Source organism: Impatiens glandulifera, chromosome 3 (genome assembly GCF_907164915.1).
Source record: "Impatiens glandulifera chromosome 3, dImpGla2.1, whole genome shotgun sequence".
Classification (NCBI taxonomy): Eukaryota; Viridiplantae; Streptophyta; class Magnoliopsida; order Ericales; family Balsaminaceae; genus Impatiens; species Impatiens glandulifera.
This window is the reverse complement of record NC_061864.1, coordinates 21,268,724-21,295,516: the sequence shown is the minus strand read 5'-3', so window position 1 is coordinate 21,295,516 and position 26,793 is coordinate 21,268,724. Positions and strand designations below refer to the sequence as shown.

At 28.8% G+C, this 26,793-nt stretch overlaps 1 protein-coding gene and 1 pseudogene across 1 annotated transcript; one reads left to right on the top strand and one right to left on the bottom strand.

The window, feature by feature from the left end:
• The first annotated feature begins 11,312 nt into the window (after window positions 1-11,312).
• On the top strand, window positions 11,313-11,913 carry LOC124929980 (annotated as a pseudogene).
• A 2,823-nt stretch (window positions 11,914-14,736) lies between these two features.
• Window positions 14,737-17,660, bottom strand: LOC124932483 (trimethyltridecatetraene synthase-like). Its single transcript, XM_047473120.1, has 3 exons — window positions 17,073-17,660; window positions 15,510-15,831; window positions 14,737-15,435 (listed from the first exon to the last, which is right to left on the bottom strand). Exons 1-3 carry the CDS (start codon window positions 17,636-17,638, stop codon window positions 14,794-14,796), a joined length of 1,530 nt encoding a protein of 509 aa, XP_047329076.1. The 5' UTR covers window positions 17,639-17,660; the 3' UTR covers window positions 14,737-14,793.
• Between the last annotated feature and the right edge of the window lie 9,133 nt (window positions 17,661-26,793).

Sequence of the window (26,793 nt, the reverse complement as noted above, 5' to 3'; positions counted from 1 at the left end):
TTATAATTTTGAAAGTAAAATGTGATCATGAAAAGGGTCTTATTTAAAAAAATAACCTAGTCCAAAAATAATTTGCAAAATTAACCTTTTAAAAAATAGACCATTTTACCCTTATTATATATATTTTCCTTTCCTTTTCTTTTCTTTTCTTTTCTTTTTCTTTCCCTCTCATTTTCCCATTTCTCAGTTCTTCTTTCTCTCTTCTCCCCGGGCGACGCGACCGTTCCTATCCCTCCCCAACTCCCCACGAGCCCCGACTCTAGCAGCATCCGCACCACGAGATCACGACGGTAGCAAGGCAATGCGACTCCATCGAAATGAGTATGTTCTTTATATGTTTGGTATTAGCTTTTATTTGTTTGATGAAAACAAACGGAAATTTGCTACTATATGTTTGGTATTAGCTGAAATGTTTGTTACTAGCTGAAATATAAAGGCGCAAAGTGCAGTCAGCGTCCACACACAAATTGCAGTCTGCGTCCCACACAAATTGCAGTCTGCGTCCCACACAAATTGCAATTTATGTCCCATGCAAATTGCACCTTGCGTCCACACAAAAATTACAATTTGCGTGGGACGTAAAGTTGCAACACATTGTATTTTCCACTCCACTCACTTTTGTCAATTTCTATCAATTGCATATCACAATTTATTTGTTCGCTGTTTTGTCCTCTATGATGGGGAGTGGAAAGTTGATTATGGTATTACTTCTTTTGTCTCAAGTTCATGTTTGGGTGTGACTCTATCCAAAATACTACATATGATGAATTAACTGACATTGTCTATAATGCTATTCGTGCGGACATATTGAGATATGATTTAGTGTTCAAAGTCAAGTATAATATGGTTTTGACAACTGCTCCTCCTCTTGTTATCTGGCTAGATAGGGATGTGATGTTCTATGTAAAAGAAATTTTGAATTCACTCCACCAGTTTCGCACTCCTTTGTGTGTTTCTTTAGTAGACAAGTCACAACCTTCACACCCAACTCAAGAAAGCAAAATATTAGGAAAGGAAGAGGTTCATGATCTTGACGAATTCCCTATATTTGAGTAGGATGTCTTCCAAAGTCAAAATGGCATATTAGTAAACTATGTAGATGAAGGAGAACAATGCCCTAGTCTGCGTCTGAGTCTGAGTTAATTGGCTGCTAGTGCCGCCGCTCCTTCTATTGCACCCCATGAACCAATGACTTCCCTTATGTGGAAAACATCCAACCATAGTCAATGGCTTAATTCATATGAACCAATCGAGGTTGAAACACCTGCTCAATTAACCCTTGAAAACAGATTGGAAGTGGGTACATTTTTTTAGGACAAAAAAGAACTTAAATTGAGGTTGCATAGACTTGCGATGTCTAATCATTTTGAATTCAAAGTGGATAAATCAACACAAGATCTTTGATTTGTGAAATGTGTGAATGAGAACTGCAAGTGGAGATTGCGTGCTGTGAAAGGAAAATTTTAGGAGATGTTTAAGATTCGGAAATTACTAAAAGAACACACATGCTCAATTTTGACGAGGCAAGAGGATGTGAGGAAAACACCATCATGAGTAATTGGGGAGTGCATTAAACGTAAGTACATGGACCATCACCATGAACACATGCCTAAGAAAATAATGGAAGACATGTAGACAAGCTATGGGTTAAATCTGACCTATAATAAGGCTTAGAGGTCTAGAGAAAAGGCCTTAATGGTGGTGCGAGGAACTATGGAGGATTCCTATGGAAAATTGCCATCATACCTGTTCATGTTGGACAAGAATAACCCAATTACCATAATTGAGATCCAGACGGACGAGCATGGCCACTTTATGTATATGTTCATGTCCTTAGACGTCTCAATTAGGGGTTTCAAAAGCTATTAATGTCCTGTATTGTGCGTTGATGCCAGTTTTCTTAAGCACAATGTTGGAGGTCAAATATTGGTTGCGATAGCATTGGATGTGAATGAGCAACTATATCCTGTTGCTTTTGGCATCGTTGATTCGAAGAATAATAACTCTTGGACATATTTCATGAAATAACTAAGAGTGGAAATTAGACCAGTCCCGGATCTCGTCTTCGTATCCGATAGATATCCAAGTATTGACAATGCCTTGTCTGCGGTTTTTCTAGAAGCATATCATGGCGCATGCACATACCACATTAAAATGAATTTTATGGCCAAATTTAAAATCGATAACCACCACGTTGAGTTTGATTTGGCTTCTCGTGCATACACAATGTCATAGTTCAATCAACATTTTGACAAGATCAAGGCTAAGGACAGTCAAATGAAAAAAAATTATGTCGAGAGCTTCAATAGTCAGAGTAGGAATGCTAGAAAGTATCCAATATCAACCTTAACTGACTATTTAAGATTCAGAATACAAGTATGGTTTCATCAAAGAAGAGAAAAAAATTTCAATCACACAGAACGTTTATCTCCATATTATGAAAAGTTCTTACGTGATCAAGCCGAGAAGACCAGATTCTACAATATTAATTTGCTTAACAGATTCTAGTTCCATGTGCATGACAGTGAATATGATTTTTAAGTTGACTTTGAAGCTCGAACATGTACTTGTAGGATATTTGATGTATCCGGTCTTCCTTGTACACATGCCTTGGCTGCTGCCCGTTCACGGAAATATGTTCCATATGAATGCTGCTCAAGGTTAGATAATTTACTTAAATCACAATGTAGTTATTTGTTTAATTCTAAGATTGAATCTATGACTTAAATCACATTTTTCAGATTTTACTTAACTGAAGTGTGGTCCAATGCATATGCGGAGACATGTTATCCAGTTTGCAATGAAGGTTCTTGGGATATTTCACAAAATATCAAAGAACGAGTATGCCTAAAGCCCCTATCTAGATTAAGAAAAGACGGACAACAACAAAGTGTAGGCCATCACAAGGTGAGTCTCGTAAGGAATAGAGACGGTGCAACTCATGCGGCGATCGAGGCCATAATAGGGCAACACGCTCATCAATGATGCCTGTACCATCTACTGCAAGAAAATCTTATACACAACCTTCACAATCTAGTGCACAACCTTTGGCATGAATAAAAAAGAGTGATTTATAGTTTTTGGCATTATGAGTGGCTTATGATTTGTAGTACATGATCAACAAGAAGTCTTTTGGCATTATGTGATTTATAGCTTAATGGATGCATGTGATGAGATGATTGATGATATATTTATCTAACTCTTTGTTTGTTTGCTTATTTGTAGTTTAATGCATGCATGTGATCATTATGTGATTTGTAAAGTGAAGTATGTAAGGGACGTAATGTGTAGTAGGCGTGGGGGCAAGGGGCACTATGTGCAGTATGTGTGGGGCAAGGGGCACTATGTGTATTATGCGTCCCACGCAAAGTGCAAAATGCGCGGGGCACAATGTGTAGAATGCGTGGGTCCCATCATCCTTCTCCATTAAATTAACATTCTTTTGTTCCTTTTATTTCCCCCAATAATGTGATTATAAGATGTTGATTCTTTTTGATGAGCTTCATTTCAGTTTTAAGCTCCTTTACATCCTTTGTCAGCTCATCAAGTTTGGCATCAGTATGGGCTTGAGACACTCGATTGGGTTCAACACTAGATGCAGAATTTTCTTCATTAATTTGAGGGGTCGTCGTAGAAGGGACTGGCCGAGATGACCGAGAGGTGTCTTGGCTAGTTTTAAGGTTGTGGAGTTAGGGACTAATAAGTCTCCTCTTCTTGGTCGGCGGTTTGGTAGTCCTTTCATCTTCATTCTTTCTCTTCCTCCCATCCAATTCAAAGAATTCATCATAAATGTTGCCTCTCATATCTTCAAAGTCCTCCCCAGAGTACTGCCTCTTCTTCTCCTCAGACTCATCAATTTTGGTGAAAACATTGCACTCCTGGATGGTAGTGTCTACCTCCTGGACAGAATAACTCCTGAAGGATATATAGAGCAATATCCTTGGGCATGTAGGCTCTTGTCGCACTGTCCTTTCAGCAAATTTGGGGACAAATGTCTTGATAAGCTCATAGGTCCACACTTAGAAGGCTAGTGCAAACCCATGTACAGTATAAGCGACATCACATACGCCTTTCCCCTTCCAGGTTTACCTCTTGGCGAGATACACCTCCCGGAGGTGTTTCATATATTTGTCAATACCCTTTAAGGTTGCTCTGAAGGACACCTTTCCTCATGGATATTGGAGGAACAACTTCATGTCCTCCACCATGCGAAAGATTTCCATACTTACCATCCTCCTATTATCAACTTCTAAGAGGTAACTGGTAAATAAGGTATATGAGTCCCATCTTCCATGCATCCTCCTTATCAGAGCATTGGAGGAAACAGGCTTCAACCTCTATCACTCTAACCATCATTTTCCCACTAAAATATTTTTGGACCAAGGGTGGACACTCTTCACCTTTCTTGTTTTCCACCAAAGGAAATCCGCCAAAGTTGAGGCCTATCACTAAGACATAATTCGTCATGCCTCAACAGACCTCCTCACCATTGACTATGAACCTTGTCTCCTTCGAATTTGAGCGGATTTTTTTGATTAACATCTGATGGAGTATTGTTCCTGAGAAAAATATTGTCGGGGCTTTGAATAGATGCTGGATTGGGTTTGCAAAGCCCTATCCAAAAGATTAAGGTCAGTAAATCTCTTCTTTACCCTTGCCAAGCTGGTGCGAGTGGAGTTCCATAAAACACGACTAGTAAAATTACTAATAAATGGTTTTGGTTGGTGCCATCTGCAAAGAAATAGTTTGTTAGATTAATGATGATGGGGATGCAAGTGTCAAATTGCATTTTTTGTGGGGCGTAATGTGTAGTATACGAGGGACGAAGGACGCAAAGTTCATTTTTCGTGGGACGCAAATTGCATTTTTCGTCCCACGCAAATTATAATTTGCGTCTCAAGAACGAAAAATACAATTTGCATGGGACGTAATATATATAAAGATTCTCACACATTTAGTCAAAATAATAACCATTCATACTTATTCAAACCACATCCAAACCATTCAAACCAGAAAATATTCACCTAAAATCTTAAAAACCTAAAACCCTAAAAACCTAAAACCCTAAAAACCTAAAACCCTAAAACCTATCATACTCAACATGCAAGCGGAAAAAAAAACTCACCTGAATATGCAAGCGATGAATGGTGAATGTTGATGCGAGGAAGTGTCCCGCGTTGCTTGGCGATCGTCGGGGAATGATGGAGGTTAGTAGCGGGGGAGAGCAGTGGGAGCGCAACGGTCGCCCAGGGAGAAGAGGGAAAGAAGAGAAGAGAAAATGAGGGGGAAAAGAAAAATAAATAAATATATATATTAAGGGTAAAATAGTCAATTTTTTTGAAAAAAGGTTAGTTTTGCAAATTGTTTTTGGGCTAGGTTAGTTTTTAAATAAGACCCCTTTTCAGGGTCATTTGATCAAATTTCCCTTTTAGAAGGTAATGATTATTTTTAATAGAGTGACATGATGTTTAATTTGTATGTTTTTTTTTTAAATCCAATACCGAACAAGCCTTAATATTTGGATGAAGTAATGTCTATTTTCACCAACTTAGATTTGAGTTTGTATTGTATTTTGTTCAATTCTACTAATGTCGGATCGTATTTTAATCACAAACTTTTATAATCCAAATAATATTTTAAAATTGTCTTAGTGATCTTTATTTGAGTTAATATTTGTCATCTTATTAGCGGTAAATGATAGAAAATTATTAAATTTAATTTTTTTTTATTTTTCCAATAAAAATTCACTAAATGGATATTTAAGTTGTAGACATTCTTACATGCATCTCTTATTATTCATTATTTACGCCCAAAATATTTAATAAATATTTTTTTATATTATTGGGTTAGTTTGTTCGGTTTGTTTTACTTCATTATTTATTATTATAAATTTTAGACTCATCCTAAAAAACTAAAATTAATATACTTTTTTTTAATATAATTTTATTTATTATAAATTTATCATATTATTTAACTTCTAAATTTCCATTCAACTATTTTAATTTATATATATATTAATTTTTAATTTAATTTTTTTTATATATAACTATTTTTTTTAATTATTAATTATTTTCAACACAAAAACAAGATAAATAGAACACAAAAACAAGATAAATAGAGTTAATGTCAGCTATAATATATATATAGCTATATATATATATATATATATACATATATATATATATATATACATATATATATATATATATATACATATATATATATATATATACATATATATATATATATATATATATACATATACATATATATATATACATATATATATATATATATATATATATATATATATATATATATATATATATATATATAATGAAAAATAACTAATAATTAAATAATTAAAAACTAATTAATAATTAAATAATGTAAAATTAATAATTAATATAATATTATTTTTAATTTTTTTAAAATTATTATATATAATAGCTCACGTGATAAAAATTGGTGTCTAAAATCAAAATATTACTATGTCACTAATTCAATTCTTATTTAAAATGTCTTAAATTAATAATAAAAAAATAATAATTAGTTAACTAATTCATTTATTAAAATATATGTTTTTTTTGTTAATAACATTAATAATCTTATAAATTTAACTTAACTAATTTAAATATTATTTATAATAATTATATGTTTAAATGAGATACTTATAACGTTAATATATTTAAACGAGATTAATCTTTTATAATTATATTAAAAAGTATAATTTACTTTGTACATTTCTTATTATAATTTTAAATATAAGATAACTTTTTAATCTTTGTTAGAGATCAAATATCAAAATCAGGTTTGATTGAACTGGAGTGTATGACCATGAGTTCATTCTAACTTCATTTAACTTCATTGCTACATCACTTCAAAATAAATAAATAAATATCAAGATAAGAATGAGTGAAACTATTAACTAAATTGTTGGGGAGAATAAATTCATGTTCACATGAATTCTACTTTTCAAACTCTCCTTCATTTTCTTGTACTCTATAAATTGAGAAACCATTCATCTAATTATATTCACACCTTTATTACCATCCCATTTCCCCCACAACAATCAACAATACCATGGAGTCCCTTCACTGGATTGTTTGTCTCTTAGCCGGTGCAGTCCTCCTCATCTCCACCCTCCGACACCGCCATAAGAACCTTTCATTGCTCTATGGCCCATAATTGGAAACCTAAACCTTACAATATTATTTTTCTCTCTTCTAACATCATGGTATGATTTTGCTCTTAAACATACAATTATAATCTTCCGCTGCCTCCGCCATCGATTATTTTAGCCATCGATGGAAAGCTCTAATAATTTATTCTTATAGTTTTAATATTTTTTTTATAGATATTTTGATTGATATTCTTATTTTCTTCCGCTATCATATTCTTTAAGTTTTGTTTTCATTTGTTGTTTTATCATAATAGTCAATGCCCATATTTTTATTGGTCTTAATCCAATTATATGTGTTTTTTATTGGTTATTTAGTCAACACATTAATATCATTTTGTTAGGATAAATTTTATTTTCAAGTGTTGTTTCACCCTAGAATTTTATGCCCATAAGATTTTACCTTCTTCATTGGTTATCTTTTTAGGCAACACGCTGTTATCCCGTCGTTGGATAGGTCTCGAGACTCATGAGTAACTCTGAAGTTTATTTTTTGTTGTTATTTCACCCCAACATTTAATATCCATGAAATTTTACATTCTTCGATGGTTTATCAATCAACACACTGTAATCATGTAATTGGATGGAGCTCACGAGTTTATTAAGTTTGAAAAACTAACATCAACATTTCACAGTCTTGTCTTCAACCTCAACTTATTCAAATCATTTTCATCTTAAATTTGAGGAGAGATGTTATAATATATAATAATATATTTGTAAATATTATCACAATATTATAAATTGTGATAATATTATTATTATATTAGTTTCCTTAAAGTTTAATATAATGTCTATATAATAGAAATAATATATGTAACCTATGGTGAAAACTATCACCCCTAAGAATGAAAAAAAGAATAATAGCAACTGTAATAGAATACAAAATAATAGTATAAAATTAAGAAATAACGACACAAAAATTTTACCTTTGTTCGGACCAACAATGTCCTACGTTATACTTTCGGAAAATCGATTCAATAGAGTTTGTAAACACTAAAAAATCTACACACCCAATAAATAAAATCAAAATAACTAACCCAAGGCCAAAACATAATTAAAATAATTAATTAGATTAATTATTGTGATAATTAAAACCTAATTAAATAAGGAAAATGATCAAAATAAAAAATAAAATTATTTGGGATAAATATTGTACTCATTTTATCTTAAAATAATTTTAGAAAAACAATTAAGGGATTAAAATAAATAATTTAGGATGAAATGAGGTAATCATTTCATCCCAAAAAATTATTTATAATTTAACCCAATAATATATAAAAACAAATAATAAATTGGCATAATATTTGTCATATTTATTTTTAATATTTTGAGTATTTAAAAAAAGATTAAAGCCAAAAAGGGTTAAAGTAAAATCAATTTTAAATAAACCTTTAGATTTTAAAAATAAAAATAAATCAGTAATCTAGTGTAACAGAAACTCAAAGGATTCGCTACAACAAGAATTACAACATTCGGATGAACGTTGGATTTTCATCCAATGATCTAAATCGAAAGTACCCAAATTTAATTTTGAAAATTTTGAAAATTTTGAAAATTGAGTTTCTCTTTTTGAGTTAAAACTCAAGAACAGTAACCCAAAAACCTTGCCAACACGTTTTTAAGGATGTTAAGAGCATATCCAAACCAATTCACAGCAATCCCAAACATATTTGATCATCAACTAAATTTTTTTAATAAAAATGAAAATTTCAATTCTTGAATTGGTTAAAACAAACAATCATTGTTCATGTTTTGTTTTCATTCGATTCTTTGAGGTATAGAAAGTTATTGACAGGTTTTTACTTCAAAACTTTTTGATTTGAATGGAATATCATCCTGATCAAAAGATATATCGGGATGATATTATAAATGATACTTGGGACTAGACGAAGCTCCACATGCCTTTGGATCAAAAGATTGGAGCCCTAGTCAAAATCATCAAACATATAGTGTGATGTTCTTGATGTACGACCGAGGGTTCGACATGGTTCGATTTCCGACCGAGGAACCTCGCACCCGACGGAGAAAAATCTAGCTTGGGCTTGATATTCAACCAAAGATTCTTAGCCCCAACCGAGATCTCCCCGCACCTTGAACGAGAACTCCCTAAACCTAACCGATGAATCCTAGCCCAATACCGAAAACTTCCCGCACCCCGTACAATGAATCATAGCCCAAGACAAAGAGATTTTCGAACCTGGATCAAGAGCTCCTAGCCTCGATAGTGAGCTCTAGCCCAAGACTGAGAGTCCACACACCTCAACCAAGAGCTCCTTATCCCATGACCGAGAGTCCCCGCACTTCGACCGAGGGCTCCCCATACCCAACTAAGAGATCTCGGCCCAGGATCAAGGGGTTTTAGAACGAGACCAAGGGATCGATACCCTCGATCGAGAGTATCGGTACTAGGGCCTGTTTGGTTGGGATTTTAAAATTTTAAAAAATTATTTTTTGTAATTTGAATCCCCAACCCATTTTTTAAAATTAAAAAAAAAAATCGAAAACAACTTCAAAATATGTTTTAGAATATTTTCACAAAAACATATTGATATGTATTTGTTTGGTATTTGTTTTTAAATTCTAATGCCTTAAACTGATATTTTTCAGGTACTTTTCTCAATATTCGTCGACATCAACCACATGTACTAGCATTTAAATATTATTCTACAATTTTAAATGTAAGAAAAACATGTACATGTTTTGGACTTGAAAAATAATTGGTTAAATAAAACGTAATAAAATCATTTTTTCAAAAGGCAATATTTTATAAAGTAGAGACCGTTTTTTAATGGGTACAAAGGTTATAGTGCGAAAGCCCTTTTCCGAGTATAACAAATACCGAATTTAAAAGAATCTCTGGTCAAATATACGTTTGTATATGTATACAAAACATTTTATTGATTTTAAATTTTAAAAAATAAAAATTGTTGATCCTTTCACCAAATAAATAATATTTTAAATTAATTATTTTAAATTAATTTAAAATACAGTTTTTCTTTATTATTCTATGATTTGATTATCCTAAATCTAAAAGATTATTTAAATTTAATAAAAAAAATCAATTATTATTGTAATTAATTTTAAAAATGCCGGGACATATTTAATTTTCAAAATAATGTTATAAGAACCGATTTTGAAATTTCTTGAACCTCGAGCTTTTTCGGGATAAGTATTTCTGTTCTTAATTGATCTGTGTTCAAGGTCGAATTTATGTTTGTTCCAATATCTCATCTATCCTTTTCCAATATAGATGTTATAGACATGTGTACTGTTTTAAGATGATAGTGCATGGCTTTGATGTACTCATGGTCAGTAAGAGGTCCAGCCCAATGAATTCTTTTATCTTTAACTAGGATTTGATGTTTATAATTAGTTATAAGTGTTTTCCGTTGATTCTGTTCTGCAAAAGCTACAAGAACGAATTTGTGTGGCATGTTTTTTATTATTCTCCATAAACTTCTTTTATTTGCTTTCTCTACTGAATCACTGTGTGGGAGAACTTAATTATGTATGTGGTGAGTGTTTATTTAAGATGCATATAAATTTAAATTTTTAACGAGTAAGATCGATCTATCTAGGAATTTTGATCATAATTAGTTCAATTGTCAAATATATTGTTAATGTAAGATTCAAGGACATCATACCTTTTTATGTTTTTTTCTTAAATTAAGAGTTGTTAAATTATAGACGTTTCATATACTCTACAAAAGTTAATTAAAATTTATTAAGTTTGTATTTGAGTTTAGAATTATGTCTCACCAAGAGTTATTTAAATTTTATTACTTGAATTTTTACCTTATAAATATGTTATTATTAAGGATTTTACATGAAAAAAAATATAATTTTAGAGATATAAATAGTGTGAGGCAAAAAACAATATATTTCTTTTTCTTTCGTAGTGGAATCAGGTGTCGGGCTAGAAATAAACGTAACTATTTTAAGTGAACCACTATAAATCTGTGTCTTTTTTGTGTTCTTATTTCTTTGTATTTTTTTAGATCATTTGCTAGGTCAAATTTAGGGGATCTAAATCCTAACATAAAAAAAGATACATAGATCTAATTTGATTATGTATAATTATTTATCAATCTAAACATGGATCCAGAGGATTAAGTGAATGAATTATTTTGAAGCAGGTAAAAGAAATATGGTAGGAGGTGTGCAAAATGTACTTTCGCATGTTAGACTGGTTAAGAATGCAATTCTGCAGCACATCTGCGTAGCGAGTTCTCTTTTGTTCACACGATATGAGACTACATTTGTTGTCTCTTCCCCTCGTATGAAAGAACAAGGATTTGAGAGCACATCGTTCTTAGACGTATTGAAAGTGAAAGGAAAAATGTTCGATGGCTCCTAGCTTTGGTGTTCCACAAATGACTCTTATGATGTAGTGAAATTTGTAAGAATATACTTGTTAACTAGGTTTAGGCTTTCCCTCCTAGTATATATTTATTGATCTACATCATTGATGATCATATTTGTTGTAGATGACACAACATAATGTTGGTTCCCTGGTTGTGGTAAAACCTTGGGAGGAGAAGTCTATTACTAGGATTATCACATAGAGATAGTTAATCAAATGAAATATAAAATGAGCTTATGTTTTTTTAGACGATGAAAAAATATTTTGATGCAGATTATCTGAGGAAGATCATAGTGCTGGAACATCATCCAAACCAACAAAAGTTGGGGATACCATGATTGAAGAGAAGAACAATCCATCAATTAGTTAATGTTTTTTAGTAGGTTTAGTTTTCAAACGAATTATGTTCAACAAAGAAAAAAAAATAAATAAGAAAGTGTTTTCAAATATAGTGTCATTGTGTTTTATACACATAAATTGTTAGGTTGCTACATTGTTGGAAAATTATTGTCAGCATCTGGAGAGAAGAGCTACAATCAAATTGAGGCCGAGATAACAAAATACTGCCATATTAAAGAGAACATTAACGAGGGACTGAAGTTTATGTTACCCTTCAGGCATTATTTAAACCTCCCTTTATTTAAGAAGGAAAAACTGTTTTTCATGACATGCATTTAGTGAAGAAACTGTTTTATAGATGAGTTCATTTTGAATGATATTTAAAAAAATTAATAAATAGTTTTCATTGTTCAATTGATTAATATGTATTTTTTAAAACTTTTGTTATTTTAATTTGTTATATAAATTTTAGTTGTGTTTTCATTATTATATTGATTTGTTACCATTATTTTTTCTTATTATTTATAGGTACTTCAAACGGAAATTTTTTGAAAGAATGTTGGAAGTTTTTTTTTTATTTTTGTAAGTTTTGGATTGTAATATTTTATAGCAGTTAATATAAGAGTACATTTATAATAGGCAATTGACTCGAAAGAGAAAGAACATGATTGTTTTGCTAAGAGTCTATAGTGTATTACTCTCTTTGTTTAGATTTTCTCACATCTCTTTATTATAGTTAATCTTTGTGATTCATAATTGAGCAAGTAGAATGATCATGAATTCTAAACTGATATTAGAACTTCAACCATAACCCAATAACACTCGTCTCTTTCAGAACATCTTGTAGAATTTTATCCCCTCTTTTAGTCTAGCGGCAAAAATAGATGGATATTCCAAGCCTCCATAGAGGTCTTGGGTTCGAGCCCGTCAGGTGACAAGTTCTGATCGCCTAGTTAATTGGTTAAGTGGGTTTGTGGGTTATGTGTTTAACCTGCGAGAATTAGTTGCACTCCGAAAGAAAAACGAAATTCAGCATTCTAAAAAAAGATTTATCGTCATAGACTCTTTTATGGCGATAGTAAGAGTTTTCGTCATAGAGTCTTTTATGATGATGATAAATGTCATCGTTATAGAGCATTTTATGGCGACGATAAGAGTTGCCGTCATAAAGTCTTCTTTGGCGACAGTAAGGGTCATCGTTATAAAACATTTTGTGGCAAGGGTAAAGAGTGGTCGTTATAGAGTATTATATGATGATGATAAGGTTCATCGTTATAGAGCATGATGTGGCGACGATAAAAATGGTTATTATAGAGTCTTCTATGGAGACGGTGAATGTAGAGCTCTCTATGGCGACGAAATAAAAGTTGTCATCATAGAGTACTCTATGACGATGGTAGAAATCGTCGTTATAGAGTATTTTATGACAACGGTGAAAGTCGTCGACATAAAAGACTTTATGGTAACAGTACTAAAATGGTCGGTGTATGTGATTTTGAGTAATAACAACAAGCACAATGATGACGATTGTCAAAACGTCCCTAATTATTTATAACGACGGTTTTTCACTGTGCCTACCGTCGTTATTGAAATTATTTTTACTAGTGTTTGAATCTACTCAAGAGATGACAAATAATTTCCTATAACTTAGTGTTTGAATCTACTCAAGAGATGACAAATAATTTCCTATAACTTTTTGTCAAAATAATTCCGCTCCCTGTCATCTCTTATATATATATATATATATATATATACATGTATTCGTCGATCACTTTCTCAATAATGAGTATAAGAAATGATTTTCACGATTTAAGAAAAGTTTTAGCGTGAAAAAATCCCTCCAAACCGAGAGTAAGAACTACGAGACCGTATAGACCACTTAGAATCCACTATCATCCATCATAAGGATCTTAGGAGGACGGTTTAAGAAAAGTTTTAGCGTGAAAAAATCTCTCCAAACCGAGAGTAAGAACTACGAGACCGTATAGACCACTTAGAATCCACTATCATCCATCATAAGGATCCTAGGAGGAAAAACCCAACACATACGTTAGACATTTAAAATTTATACATAATATATAATATATATATGAAGTTACAATACACTAAGATAGTTTAAGTAACAATTGTGGTTCTAAACTAATTCGCTTATTTTCAACATTCAATAAAATAATAATAATATATAAAGTTATAATGTAAATAAATTGCCAAAGAATAAATGTTATTCGAAGTCATCTTAATGACTCACTTCCACTCAAATAGTTCTATCAATATTTATCTTTAAATTTCTAAGAATTTGTTTCTTACACTAATAAAACAAATCTTTTAAAAGCAAAATTTTATGAATTTATAATTTATGAAAAATTTACTACTTTAAATTTTGACTTTTAGAACAAACAATTTTAACTTTTACATTCTTACTAGGACATATATATGTTTGGGTTCGCCCAATCCAAAATAAAATATATATTTATTTTTACGATAAAAATATGATATTATTTCATAATTAAAAAAAATTAATATAATTCATTTTTTGTTTAAAAAATTATTAAAAAAATAGTAAAATCAATTCATTTTATTCAAAATTTTCTACAAAATGTTTTTTTAAGCACATTCAAAATCTGAATTTTAGATTCGTCCATCTACACATACATATACATTAATATTAATATTAATATTAATATTAATATTAATATTAATATTATTATATATATATATATATATATATTAATTTTATGAATGAATCCAGATTAGAATTTTGGACTTGAATTTAAGAAGGACTAAACTTGAATTGAGATTAATTTTGGCTCAACTTGGTAATAATAAATAATTTATTTGAGCAGTGATAGGTAATACATTTTTGCAATCCCATAATATATATATAGATGCGTCTCTGAAACCCTATTATTAATTATTTGTTTGCAATCATTTGATACAAAATATGTGGAAGCCTAGGCTCAACCACGACTTCTAGAGGGATTTTCTTTTTAGTTGTAAGGCCAAATATCTCATCCATGTTCAAATCTTTCGTGCTCATTCCTTTAGGAAAACTCCATGTATATCCATGCAATAGGTTAGCTAGGCTAGTCTGGATCACCTTTAGCCCTAAATTATACCCAGGGCAAATTCGTCTACCCGCCCCAAATGGCAGAAGCTCAAAATCACGCCCTTTCACGTCAATCACCTTCCCAATGAACCTATCTGGGTTAAACTGGTTTGGTTCATCCCACAATGTTGGATCTCGCATTATGCTCCACACGCTCACTAGGACTCGAGTTCCTCGAGGAATGTCGTAGCCTGCAACCATGCAATCCTCCAAAGTCTCCCTCGGTACGAGCATTGGAGCCACGGGATGCATACGCATAGTTTCTTTTGTTATAGCATCTATGTATGGAAGATTTGGAATGTCCTTCTCTTTTACCCAACGGTTGGGGCCGATAACACGGTCCAACTCCTCGTGCGCCTTCTTGAAGGTCTTTGGGTTTTTCATCATCTCTGATATTGCCCATTCTAAAGTGATGCTCGTGGAATCGGTTCCGCCGGTTAAGAGATCCTAAAATATTCAATTCAAACATCACGTTGACGACGCTTCTCATTTGAAAAAAAAAACAAAAAATATGTGTATACCTGAGTCAAAGCTTTGACGTTATGCCTTTCGAGTTTGTACTCGAGAGTCGAGTTGTTGGCCAACTCCAACAACACATCCAACATGTCCTTGGTCATCAAATTTTCCTGGTAGGTGGACTTCCTTGCGATGTGCTTGTCAATCACGTTCTCTAGGAATTTGTCGAATTTCTTGGCCACGACCTTCATTCTTTTGATGTATCCGTCCAAATCCAAGAAGGACAACCAAGGTATTGAATCTCCGATAGTGAATACCCCGTTTAGCAAGAACAACTCCTCCAACATCTCTTTGAATTCTGATGCCGATACGTCTTTATCTAGATACCTGTTTTATATGCAATTATTTCTATTTACTGATTACTAAATAATAAAATTCAAATGTAGCATATATGTGCTTATTCATTTGAATTGTTTGGTTTAAATTCAGTTATGGAAATCAGGAAATGCCGGTACCATATCTCTAAAAGTTGCAGCTAGAGTTAAACACATACTCCAAATTATCCATTGTAACATTTATTTGTTTTCATATCTAACCATAAACTTAACAAATACTTCAAATATGTAGTCAATTTTGATATTTGATCCTCATCCAACTCAATTCTTATTTTGTAATCTACTTAAAATTCAGTTTATGATACAACTTATAAACAAGCTTAAATTAACCTCAATGGGTTTGCTCTTATTTGTAGGTGGAGAAAAGTTATATCAGAAAAGTTATATATTTGTAAAGAGTGAGAAGTGAGAGTGGCAAAGAAATTTTTTCGATCAAACTTTTGTTTGAATGGTTATTTTTAGGTAATTCTCTTATCATTTAAAAAAAAGTAATACAAAATCAATACACAAGTTTAAAGTTAGGGATGGCCTATTGAATTTTGTGAGTATTCGGATAAATTTAAATATATATAACCTTGTTTATTTTTATAATCGACGTGTTTATAAATAAATTTAAAATCTAAAAAGACACAAAATAATAACCATTCAAAACAAATGTCTTATGGAAAAAAATTAAGTTAGTATATCTTTAAAAATTTCCTTCATGAACAAACATGTATCATTATTTGCATTAATTCAATTCTACTTCATTAAGAAGGAGGGAAGAAGGGGATGAGGAAGATGCGGACATGAAGACAACAAGTTGAGATAGATAAATTGTAGTCATTTTTTTTATGAAATCTGTGTTTATAATGTGATTTTAATACTACTATTCAGAAACTTTCAAATTTTTATTTGTTATCTTACAAACAAAACTATGGTTTGTATAATTTTGATTATTGACCCTCCCACTTTTTAGGCTTGTTAAACTGTTTTCCAATAACAATTAAGTTAATATATTTTAAAACTACTTTTTATATCCTACTAATATATTTCAGGCGCCAATAAAGTTATTTGGTTATTTAAATAAATCTTATACCAACCATTAATACATCTCTTTTTGTTATTTATATCAAAACTATATATCCGACGTATAGAAAATGATCCGATTCAAATTACGTCGATATATAAATGTTTGAAATTTCTCTTTTTCATTTTTTCAAATATTGGTTCAGATAGAGGAGTCAATATTACCTTTTTCCAAGAACCATTCTGCTGATAATATTATAACTCAATGTACTCAAATGATCTTTGAGCGTGATCGGGGCTCCAGCTGAGTTAAATAGGTCTATAAGCAACATGTTCAACTCTTGGACTCGGATGAACTCGTACGAATTGAGCCGCCTGGGGCTGAAAAGCTCCATGAGACACATCTTACGCAACTGCTGCCAATATGACCCATAAGGGGACCATATAATGTTGGAGTAATTGTAGGTGGTGTACTTTCCTGCAGCAAGCTTTGGTCGGCCGGCGAAATTGGCATCCATGGTCTTTAGGAAAACCTTAGCCATCTCGACCGTGGAGCCAACCACCACAGGAAAAGAACCGAACTTCAGCTGCATAATGGGTCCGTACTTAAGGGTGAGTTCGTGGATGGAGTGGTGGGGAAGGGGGCCAATGAGGTTTAGGTTTCCGATTATGGGCCAGGGTTTAGGCCCTGGCGGCAATGAAAGGTTCTTACGGCGGCGGTGCCGGAGGAGGGTGGAGATGAGGAGGACTGCGCCGGCTAAGAGACAAACAATCCAGTGAAGGGACTCCATGGTGTTGTTGATTGTTGTGGGGGGAAATGGTAAGGTGTGAATATAATTAGATGTTTGGTTTCTCAATTTATAGATGCAAAAAAAATGAATGAGAGTGTGAAAAGTCAATTCATGTGGGTAATGTTTGGTATGTGATAAAAATTATATAGGATATAAGTTGTATAAAGGTATAAATTGTAATGAGGTATAAATAATATAGAGTAGTATAAGTTGTATAGGTTATTGATGTTGATATGAATTATAAGAAATATATTAATGGTTGATTGTTGATAAGGTGTGAATATAATTAGATGTTTGGTTTCTCATTTTATAGAAGCACAATAAAATGAAGGAGAGTGTGAAAAGTCAATTCATGTAAAGTATATAATTGATCATAATTAAAATTTTAAAATAAGAAAATAAATATACTTAATTCACAAAAATATATTTTTTATTTGGGTTAAAACTTAGCATGACTACATACTATAAACTCCACTCCACTTCAATTCTTGTAATTGTGAATTTAATCTCTTACTAATCCATTTTTACACTTGAACTAAGGTGTGGTTATCTAAAAATATATAATTGATCATAATTAAAAATTAAAAATAAATATATAATATCTTATAAAATTATAATAAATAATAATTTAAAATTTAATAATAAATTTACAAAATAAATTATTTTTGTAATATAATTATAAAATATTAATTTCGTTTAAACATACTAAAGTATAATAGGTATATGTATCTTATTTAAACATAAAAAATATATATTTAAATTAATTAATTCAGATTTATAAGAATATTAATGTTATTAACACAAAAAAGTATTTTAATAAATGAATTAGTTAATTAATTATTCTTTTTTATCGATTTAATTAGGAAGACAATATGATATCTCAAATTAATGATTCCTATTTTAATTTAAGATATTTTAGTTGGAATTGAATATGACATTTGAATTTTAGACATTTAACTTTTCCCACTTGAGTTTACATGTAAATTACATCATCGGACTCTAAATAAAATAAAAAAAATGTTATATTAATTATTAATTTTTCATTATTTTATTTTATTTTAAATTTTTTATGTAATGTTTCATTGTCGTACTCATATCTCTAAAAGAATTGTTGATTACTCCGAGCTGAGATGAACGATCAGATAAGCAACAACCGAGGGCTGGCAACAAAATCGGTTTAGAGAGAATATAAAATTTTAACGAAGCGATGTGCGCTCACTCACGTGAAGCAAGACAATATTGCTTGCTACTTCTCACACACGAGAACAAAGATCAAAACATGAAATAAAAAGTTCACCGTTGAGAGCCGCATGACTGGTAGACTAAAAAAATATTAACAAAATTAAAACAATTAATATAAATTTAGAAGTCAAATAATATGAGAAATTTTTAATAATTAAAATTATAAAAGAATATAATAATTTTTTTAATTATCTAGAAAGTCTGTAAAAGTCCGTAATGTTAAGTGATTTGCTGGAAAAAAAATCAACTAAATATTTTGAGCGCAATAAAAATTGACCTTGAGCGATGGATAGCAAGTAATGCAAAAAAATGTTGTACTTCAAAAATCTGTTTAAGTGATTTTTATTTGAAATATAAAAACAACTTTATATCTAGTAATTTCGTATCCTTCTCGAGAAAAGATTATTAAGACAATTGAAGAGTATTGGCAACTAACGAACCACCAACAACTAATAATATTATTCGAATTATATAAATTGAGAAGAAAAATTCAATTCGAAAGAAGATTTTGTATCGTACAAAAATAAATAATATCAACTCAAATCTCCTAGTGAAAGCAAAATAATGTATCATTATACGTTAAAAAAGTAAATAAGTGAATGGCAAAAACAAATATTTTTCAAATTCTCTTTCTAATATTTTTCAATTCCTATTCTACCCGTTTTTCAAACAAAATTTTCCATTATACTCATCTTTTCATTCTCATTCTCAAAATACCCCTTTCTAATAATTATAATAATAATTATTCATCAAATAAAAAGACGTGTTAAATTAGTTTAAATGTGGAGCCATATTGAAATGTAGAACCCTTATGGTGGAAGTTTTGGTCCATGTCGAAATAATTGGTTTCGGTTGCAATGAGAAAGATCTTATTTGAAATAGTGGCTCTAAAGACAAGAAGGCAACTTAACCAAAAAAAAAAAGTTTTCTTTTTACCCATAAAATTAAAATATTATACTAATTAAAATTTAAATTAAAAATATTATATCTGATTTTATTTATTTATTTAATATATAATATATTAATTAATTAAAATAAAAATTAGAAACCTTACTATCCTATGCAAAACATATTTATATAGGTTTTTATAAAGTTACCGAGCCTAAATAGAGATTAGGCACATGGGATACTCTTTCGAAAATTCGAAAAAGAATTTGTACATATATAATAATAATATATATATAATAATGTTTAATTTAAATTTGTCAGGTCAAATGTTTCGAACTTTTAACCTAACAATAACAAAAACAAATATAATGGTTTAACCAACTAAACTAATAAAAAATTATATTATAAATTTTACAAATTTTTTTTTTTTAATAAAAGCCCTGCATTAATAATAATAATATATATATATATATATATTTGATATATAAACGCGCTACATTCATAATAATAATAATAATAATAATAATAATAATAATAATAATAATAATAATAATATATATATATATATATAATAATGCTTAATTTGTATCCGCCCATAAACTTGAAATAGTTAAAAATAAAATAAAAAATGTTATAGGTATGTTTTGAACTTGTAAAAATAAAATAAAAAATGTTATAGGTATATTTTGAACTTGTAACATAATCAAACAAGTACAACCCTTTAACCAACTAAGTTAATAAGACATTATATTTTAAATTATACACAAAGTTTCATGAACGCGCGACATTCATGATAATATAATATAATATAATATAATATAATATAATAATGCTCAATTTGAATTTTTTTTCGAGTCGATAAATGTGGTTAATTTGGATATATATATATATATAATAATGCTTAATTTAAATTTTTCCGGGTCGATAGCTGTGGTTAATTTGAATATATATATGTGTGTGAGTAAATGGATATTTTGGTCGAATCGCGGGTTAATTTGATTCCCTCTAAAAATAATTATTATATGTGGGTGCGCGAACATTGGTAGATGAAGCGAAAGCGAGAATGTTAGCTTGAGTAACGCAAACATTGGTGAGAAAACCTAATGATTCGTTCACGGATGGTTGAGTAAAACAAACATTTGTGAGAAAACCTAAAGGTTCGTCTACGGAGGGTGATTCAGAGCATAATTAATTTAATGCAGAAAAGTGTAATTGAATGATGAGAATGTTGGTTTGAGTAAAACAAACATTGATGAGAAAATTTAAGGGTTCATCAATGGTGTTGATTCAAGGTTTAAGATCATGTCGAAAAGTGTAATAGAATGTTTAAGAATACACCCTTGAAAACTGTAACAATCTTACATGGAGGGTGAGTAAAAAGCCAAAAGGCATAGTGGAATGCTTAAGTATTACGAGAATTGAGAATAATTAGTGTTAATAATGCATAATTGAAAGACAATTTATATGATATATATATATTAGTGTAATATATTTTAATAATGCATTGTTTTAGTATTAAATTATTAATTATATATATATATATAAATTAGTAAAACATAATAAATATTTGTTATTTAATTTATAATGTTTCTATATATATTAAAATTATATAAATTAGGAAAGAAATTTAAAAATATATTTAACTAAATACTTTAAATTTTTAAAGTGATTAATTTATTATTATTATCTATTATAAAAAAACATAATAAGACATTGTATACTTAAAATAATATAAGAAATTGAAATTGTAGACTTTTTTTTTTCTATTATCTATTATAAGGCTATACGGAATGGACGAATAATTAAAATAAAAAATATATATAAATATATATTTAATATATTATTAATTAAAAATACTGAAAAAAAAATTAAAAAAAAATGTTTGTTAAAAATAAGTTTGAAATGTTTTTCAAATTTTATATACTAAATAAATTTAAAAATATAAATAAATATTAAATTTAGATTGAGTTTGATTTTATAAATTAAATCAATTCAAATATTATTTTTATTTAAAATATTTATATATAAATAATATTTTGTTTATATTTTTACTGTTATTTGTGTCTTTCATTTAACACTAACTTTCATTTATATTAATATTATAAAAATTAATATTTTTTAATAATATGAATTTTTAATATATTAGACTATGTAAATAAATATATATACTTTAAAGAAAAATATTTATTTTTATATTTTAATAGTATAATCTAAGAACAATTATTCTAATTTAAGTTAATTGAATAAAAACAAATTTCTAAATTGATACACAAGCTCACAAACAATAAATTAAATATGGTACAATGTTGAAAAAAATATTTCTTTTTATATTTATAAAATTCATTTTTATTTCAACCCATAAAATATTGTTAACTATCATAAATATTTTTTTTTCTAATAACGATCTTAATTAATATACTTTTTTTTCTTCATCTCAACTTATATATCTCCATTTTTATTATTTTTATAACTTAACACCAAATTAAAAATAAGGTATGAGGTTAGCATTGATCAACTTAGTCACTTTCATCACCAATATCTCTCCTCAACAAATACCAAAGTCTAACACGAGTTTTGGTTGTCCAACCCACTTAAAAGAAAATGTTAGATTTATTTATTTATTGCCTAAGTCTAGTTAAAAAAATATTATCTTTTTTGAAATTTGAATTTATAACTAAATAGAAATTGTAAAATTTTATTTTGAACCATTGTGATACAACATTTTAAGTTAAAAAAATAATATTTTGGATTGTCTTAGCTACCCTATGTGACCGACTCTTATGACCGATTTTGATAGTGAAAGATTTGTAGAGACTATGATATGTTTAAACTCAGTTAAATAAATATTACCTTACAAGCTTTTATCTCTTAATCTTTTACAATAATAAAATTATATTTTGATGTTTTGATCTAAGATAAATTACATTTAAATTTTTATATTAGATTGCTAGTAATTTTAAATATTTGGATGAAGTGAAATTTAAATTAGAATTTACATTCAAATCCTAATTTTAATTCCATGAATTTTATTTAAATTATAATTCAACCATTATGTTTAGAAAAATTAAAGAATTGTCAATTTCAATTTCTATTTTAGAAAAAATAATATAATAAAAAATAATTTTAATATATATTATTTATTTTATTAAAATATTAGTTTGACATAACAAATAATGATATCTCAAGATTAAATAATTTTGTTAAATTATAGATTTTCACTTAAAAAAAATTGTCGATTCTAAATGTTAACTTTATACATTAAAATAAAATATTAATTCAATATTTTGACTTTTTCTAAATTTGGAAATAAAATACCAATTCAAAATTTTAACTTCTTAAATTAAAAGAAATATATATTATTTTAAAATCTTAACTTACTAAATTAAAAAAAAAAAATATTTGTTCATATTTTAATCTCATCAATTCAAAAATTAATTATCGATTGAAAACGTTAATAGTATTTTAAATGATAAAATAATAACATATTTAATTTTTAAAAAAATATAAAAAATATAAAAAATACAATTCAGAGTTAAAAATAATGAAATTGAGAATTATAAAAATTTACACTATTGAATTTTATCGAAATTCTAATTCAAAAATATTTTTTAATATTAAAGGGTTTTACCAATTCCAACTTTAATTTTAATACAAATTCATATTAAATTTTAATTCTAATTTCAATTTCAATTTCAATTTCAATTTCAATTTCAATTTCAATTTCAAATTCAAATTCAAATTCAAATTCCAATTTAATTCTAATTTTAATTTTAATTCTAATTACAATATTATAAATATATATATATATATATATATATATATATATATATATATATATATATATATATATATATATATATATATATATATATATATATATATATTGTTTAAGTTTCTTCGACTTGATTGAAAAGTCATAATTTCTCCATTACATTAAATGATGTCCGTAATTATTAATTTGAGGTACAACTTTAATGATGACTAGCACATAGATTCAACGACTTCTATCACAAAATTTTGTCATGTTCAATTCACCCGGACTCATCTCCTATTTATAACCTGACAGAGAATAGTCCTCAATAACGCACACCTTTTTAAGCAATAATAACTCATCCTTATCTTCTTAAATAATTATAAACTTTCATCCTTATCTATACAAACTATTAATTTCTTATAATAAAAAATCAATAATTCTCACATATATTCACATGTCAACAGTTAGAAGAGTGTCATGAACTCATGATTACCAATCCCGAGAATAAACTCTTGTCACAAAAAAAAATAAATTAAATATTACCAAAATTCTTTTTAACTATCTAACTTTGGAATTTGATATGAACTTAAGAAACTAGTCAAATAGTTTATAGTTCATTTCACTCGTATAACACTGTGATATGGTATTGAAATTTTATTGGTTAAAATAATATCTAATATATATATATATATAATAATGCTTAATTTTTAAAATGTCTTAATTAATTGTCGGGTCGAGAGTTTGTGATTAATTTGGATATATGTGAGAGTAAATGAATATTTAGGTAGGATTGTGGGTTGACCCGCCCATAAACTTAAAACGATTAAAAATAAAATTAAAAATGCTATATGTATGGTTCGAACTTGCAACTTAATAAAATAAGTACAACCCTTTAACTAACTAGGTTAACAACACTTTATATTTTAAACTAAACAACACATTTAATGAACGCGAGACATTTTAACAATATAAGTTCAACCTTTTAACTAACTAATATATATATATATATATATAATATATGTTTAATTTGTTAAGTGTCCGGATTGCTGGTCGAGAGCTGATTAATTTGGATATATATGTGATAGTAATGGATACTTGAGTCAGATTGTGGGTTGACCCGCTCATAAACTTAAAACGGTTAAAAATAAAATTAAAAATATTATAGGTATGATTCGAACTTGCAACCAAACAAAACAAATACAACTCTTTAACCAACTAAGATAATAACACTTTATATTTTAAATTCAACATCAAATTTGATGAACGCGGGACATTTTAATAATATAAGTTAAACTTTTTAACTAACTAATATATATAACGATGCTTAATTTTTAAAGTGTCCGGGTCGAGAGCTGTGATTAATTTGGATATATATGTGAGAGTAATGGATATTTGGGTCGGATTGTGGGTTAACTCGTCCATAAACTTAAAACGATTAAAAATAAAATTAAAAATGCTATAAGTATGGTTCAAACTTGCAACCTAATAAGACAAGTACAACGCTTTAACGAACTAGACTAATAACACTTTACATTTTAAACTGAACACCAAATTTGATGAACGCGGTAGTTCATCAATAGTTTTTAATCGGTCCTACTTCTTTTGAATCTGCGCTATAGATTTCACTATTATTAGTGAGCAATAATAGAATAATTCCGTCATATTTATAGAGATAGGGGACATAATTTATATGAATATAGTAAGTCTCGTCTGGGCTACTTTAATGATAGTCTTTACATTTTTCTTTTCACTCGTAGTATGGGGAAGAAGTGGACTCTAGAGGTGAAACTAAATGAGTTGAAGAATCAAACTGTATCAATTGTTTTAGAGATCGTTCTGCAATGTGAGAGTAAATGAATATTTGAGTCGGATTGTGGGTTGACCCGCTCATAAACTTAAAACGGTTAAAAATAAAATTAAAAATGCTATCACATTTTTACCGTAATATATTTTTCACGGTTTTTTATATTATTACTCGTGCAAATGCGAATTTTTATTGGTTAAAATAATATATAATTCTTAATAAATTCTCAAATAATTTTCACATGTATGATTAACTATACTAGAGTTATCAAGACTTGATATAGCTAATTAACACGTGATGTCTTATGCATGACACTTCAAAAGACTTGTTATACGTACATATTGTTATACGTACATATTTAAATGTTATGTGTATGTTTTACCAACTTATTGAATGAGTTGCTTAATTATGTTGTAGGAAAGATAACACATGCAATTTTTGGGTGGTTGGAGCATTATTTTGAATTAATGACATTTATTGTACCTTTTAAAAACAATGATTAAAAGAGTCTATTCCTAGAAAAAAAATTATGGACAGATTCTCTTTGGTGAGAGTATAATAATTAACTATTTAGATAAATAAGAATGAGTAGTTGCAAGTTGCAACACTTTCTGCATACTGGTGATCTTGCCCCAAATAAGAAATTTGTTTCCCTTTTGAAAAGAAAAATATTTTTGGCCCCTTTCAACTTTGATATGAATCTAGTTATCCAAATCATCATATGTCAAAATATGTTTTAAATATAAAGACAATAGATCAATATTTTGATCATTTTTCACTAAACATTATTCATCACTCAAATAATTCAATACCGTAGCAAACAAGAATATTTTATTTTATTTTTAAAATATAAGTAAAGACAATCAGCAAAGGATTCAAGTTATTTAAAGATTTTCATTCTATTTGATGTTGCTTGTGTTTCATGATTAATATAAACAAACTTATGATTTTTTTTCTATGCATATATATATCAATTACAAAGCTGAAATATCTTTTCAAATTAAAAAAAAAAGTTAAAAGATAACATAAACAAGAGTAAATGTTAAATATTCAGAGTTTTAGCGAGACGATCGGGTAGTCGAACGATACTGATTTTGGCTCGAATCGCAAGTGATGAATCATCGCGACGCTCTCTATAACACTAGCAAAAGAATGCTCAATAGTGACAGGTAATACTGTCGCTAATTTAGAATTGCTGTAGCTAATCACAATAATAAATTAACTTCGCTAAAAGTTATATGACAAAAATAATGAATTTCACTATAAATGTTAATATATATACATCAAAATCTTATAATAAGAAAATTATACATTTATATATATATATATATATATATATTAATTTAATTCAACTATAAATATACAAAAATAAAAAATAAAGAGAAAATGAGAGTATTCAAAGGGAGAAAAATCATTTCTTCAATCTTGCCTTAAGTATTTGAATTCTTTATCAGGTAACCTATTTGT

Coding starts and splice junctions, on each gene's coding strand:
- LOC124932483 (XM_047473120.1), bottom strand. CDS start 17,638: ATGGAGTCCCTTCACTGGATTGTTTGTCTCTTAGCCGGCGCAGTCCTC. Junction 15,832..17,072: donor AGAATGGTTCTTGGAAAAAG/GTAATATTGACT, acceptor CATATAAAACAG/GTATCTAGATAAAGACGTAT. Junction 15,436..15,509: donor ACGTCAAAGCTTTGACTCAG/GTATACACATAT, acceptor TGAATATTTTAG/GATCTCTTAACCGGCGGAAC.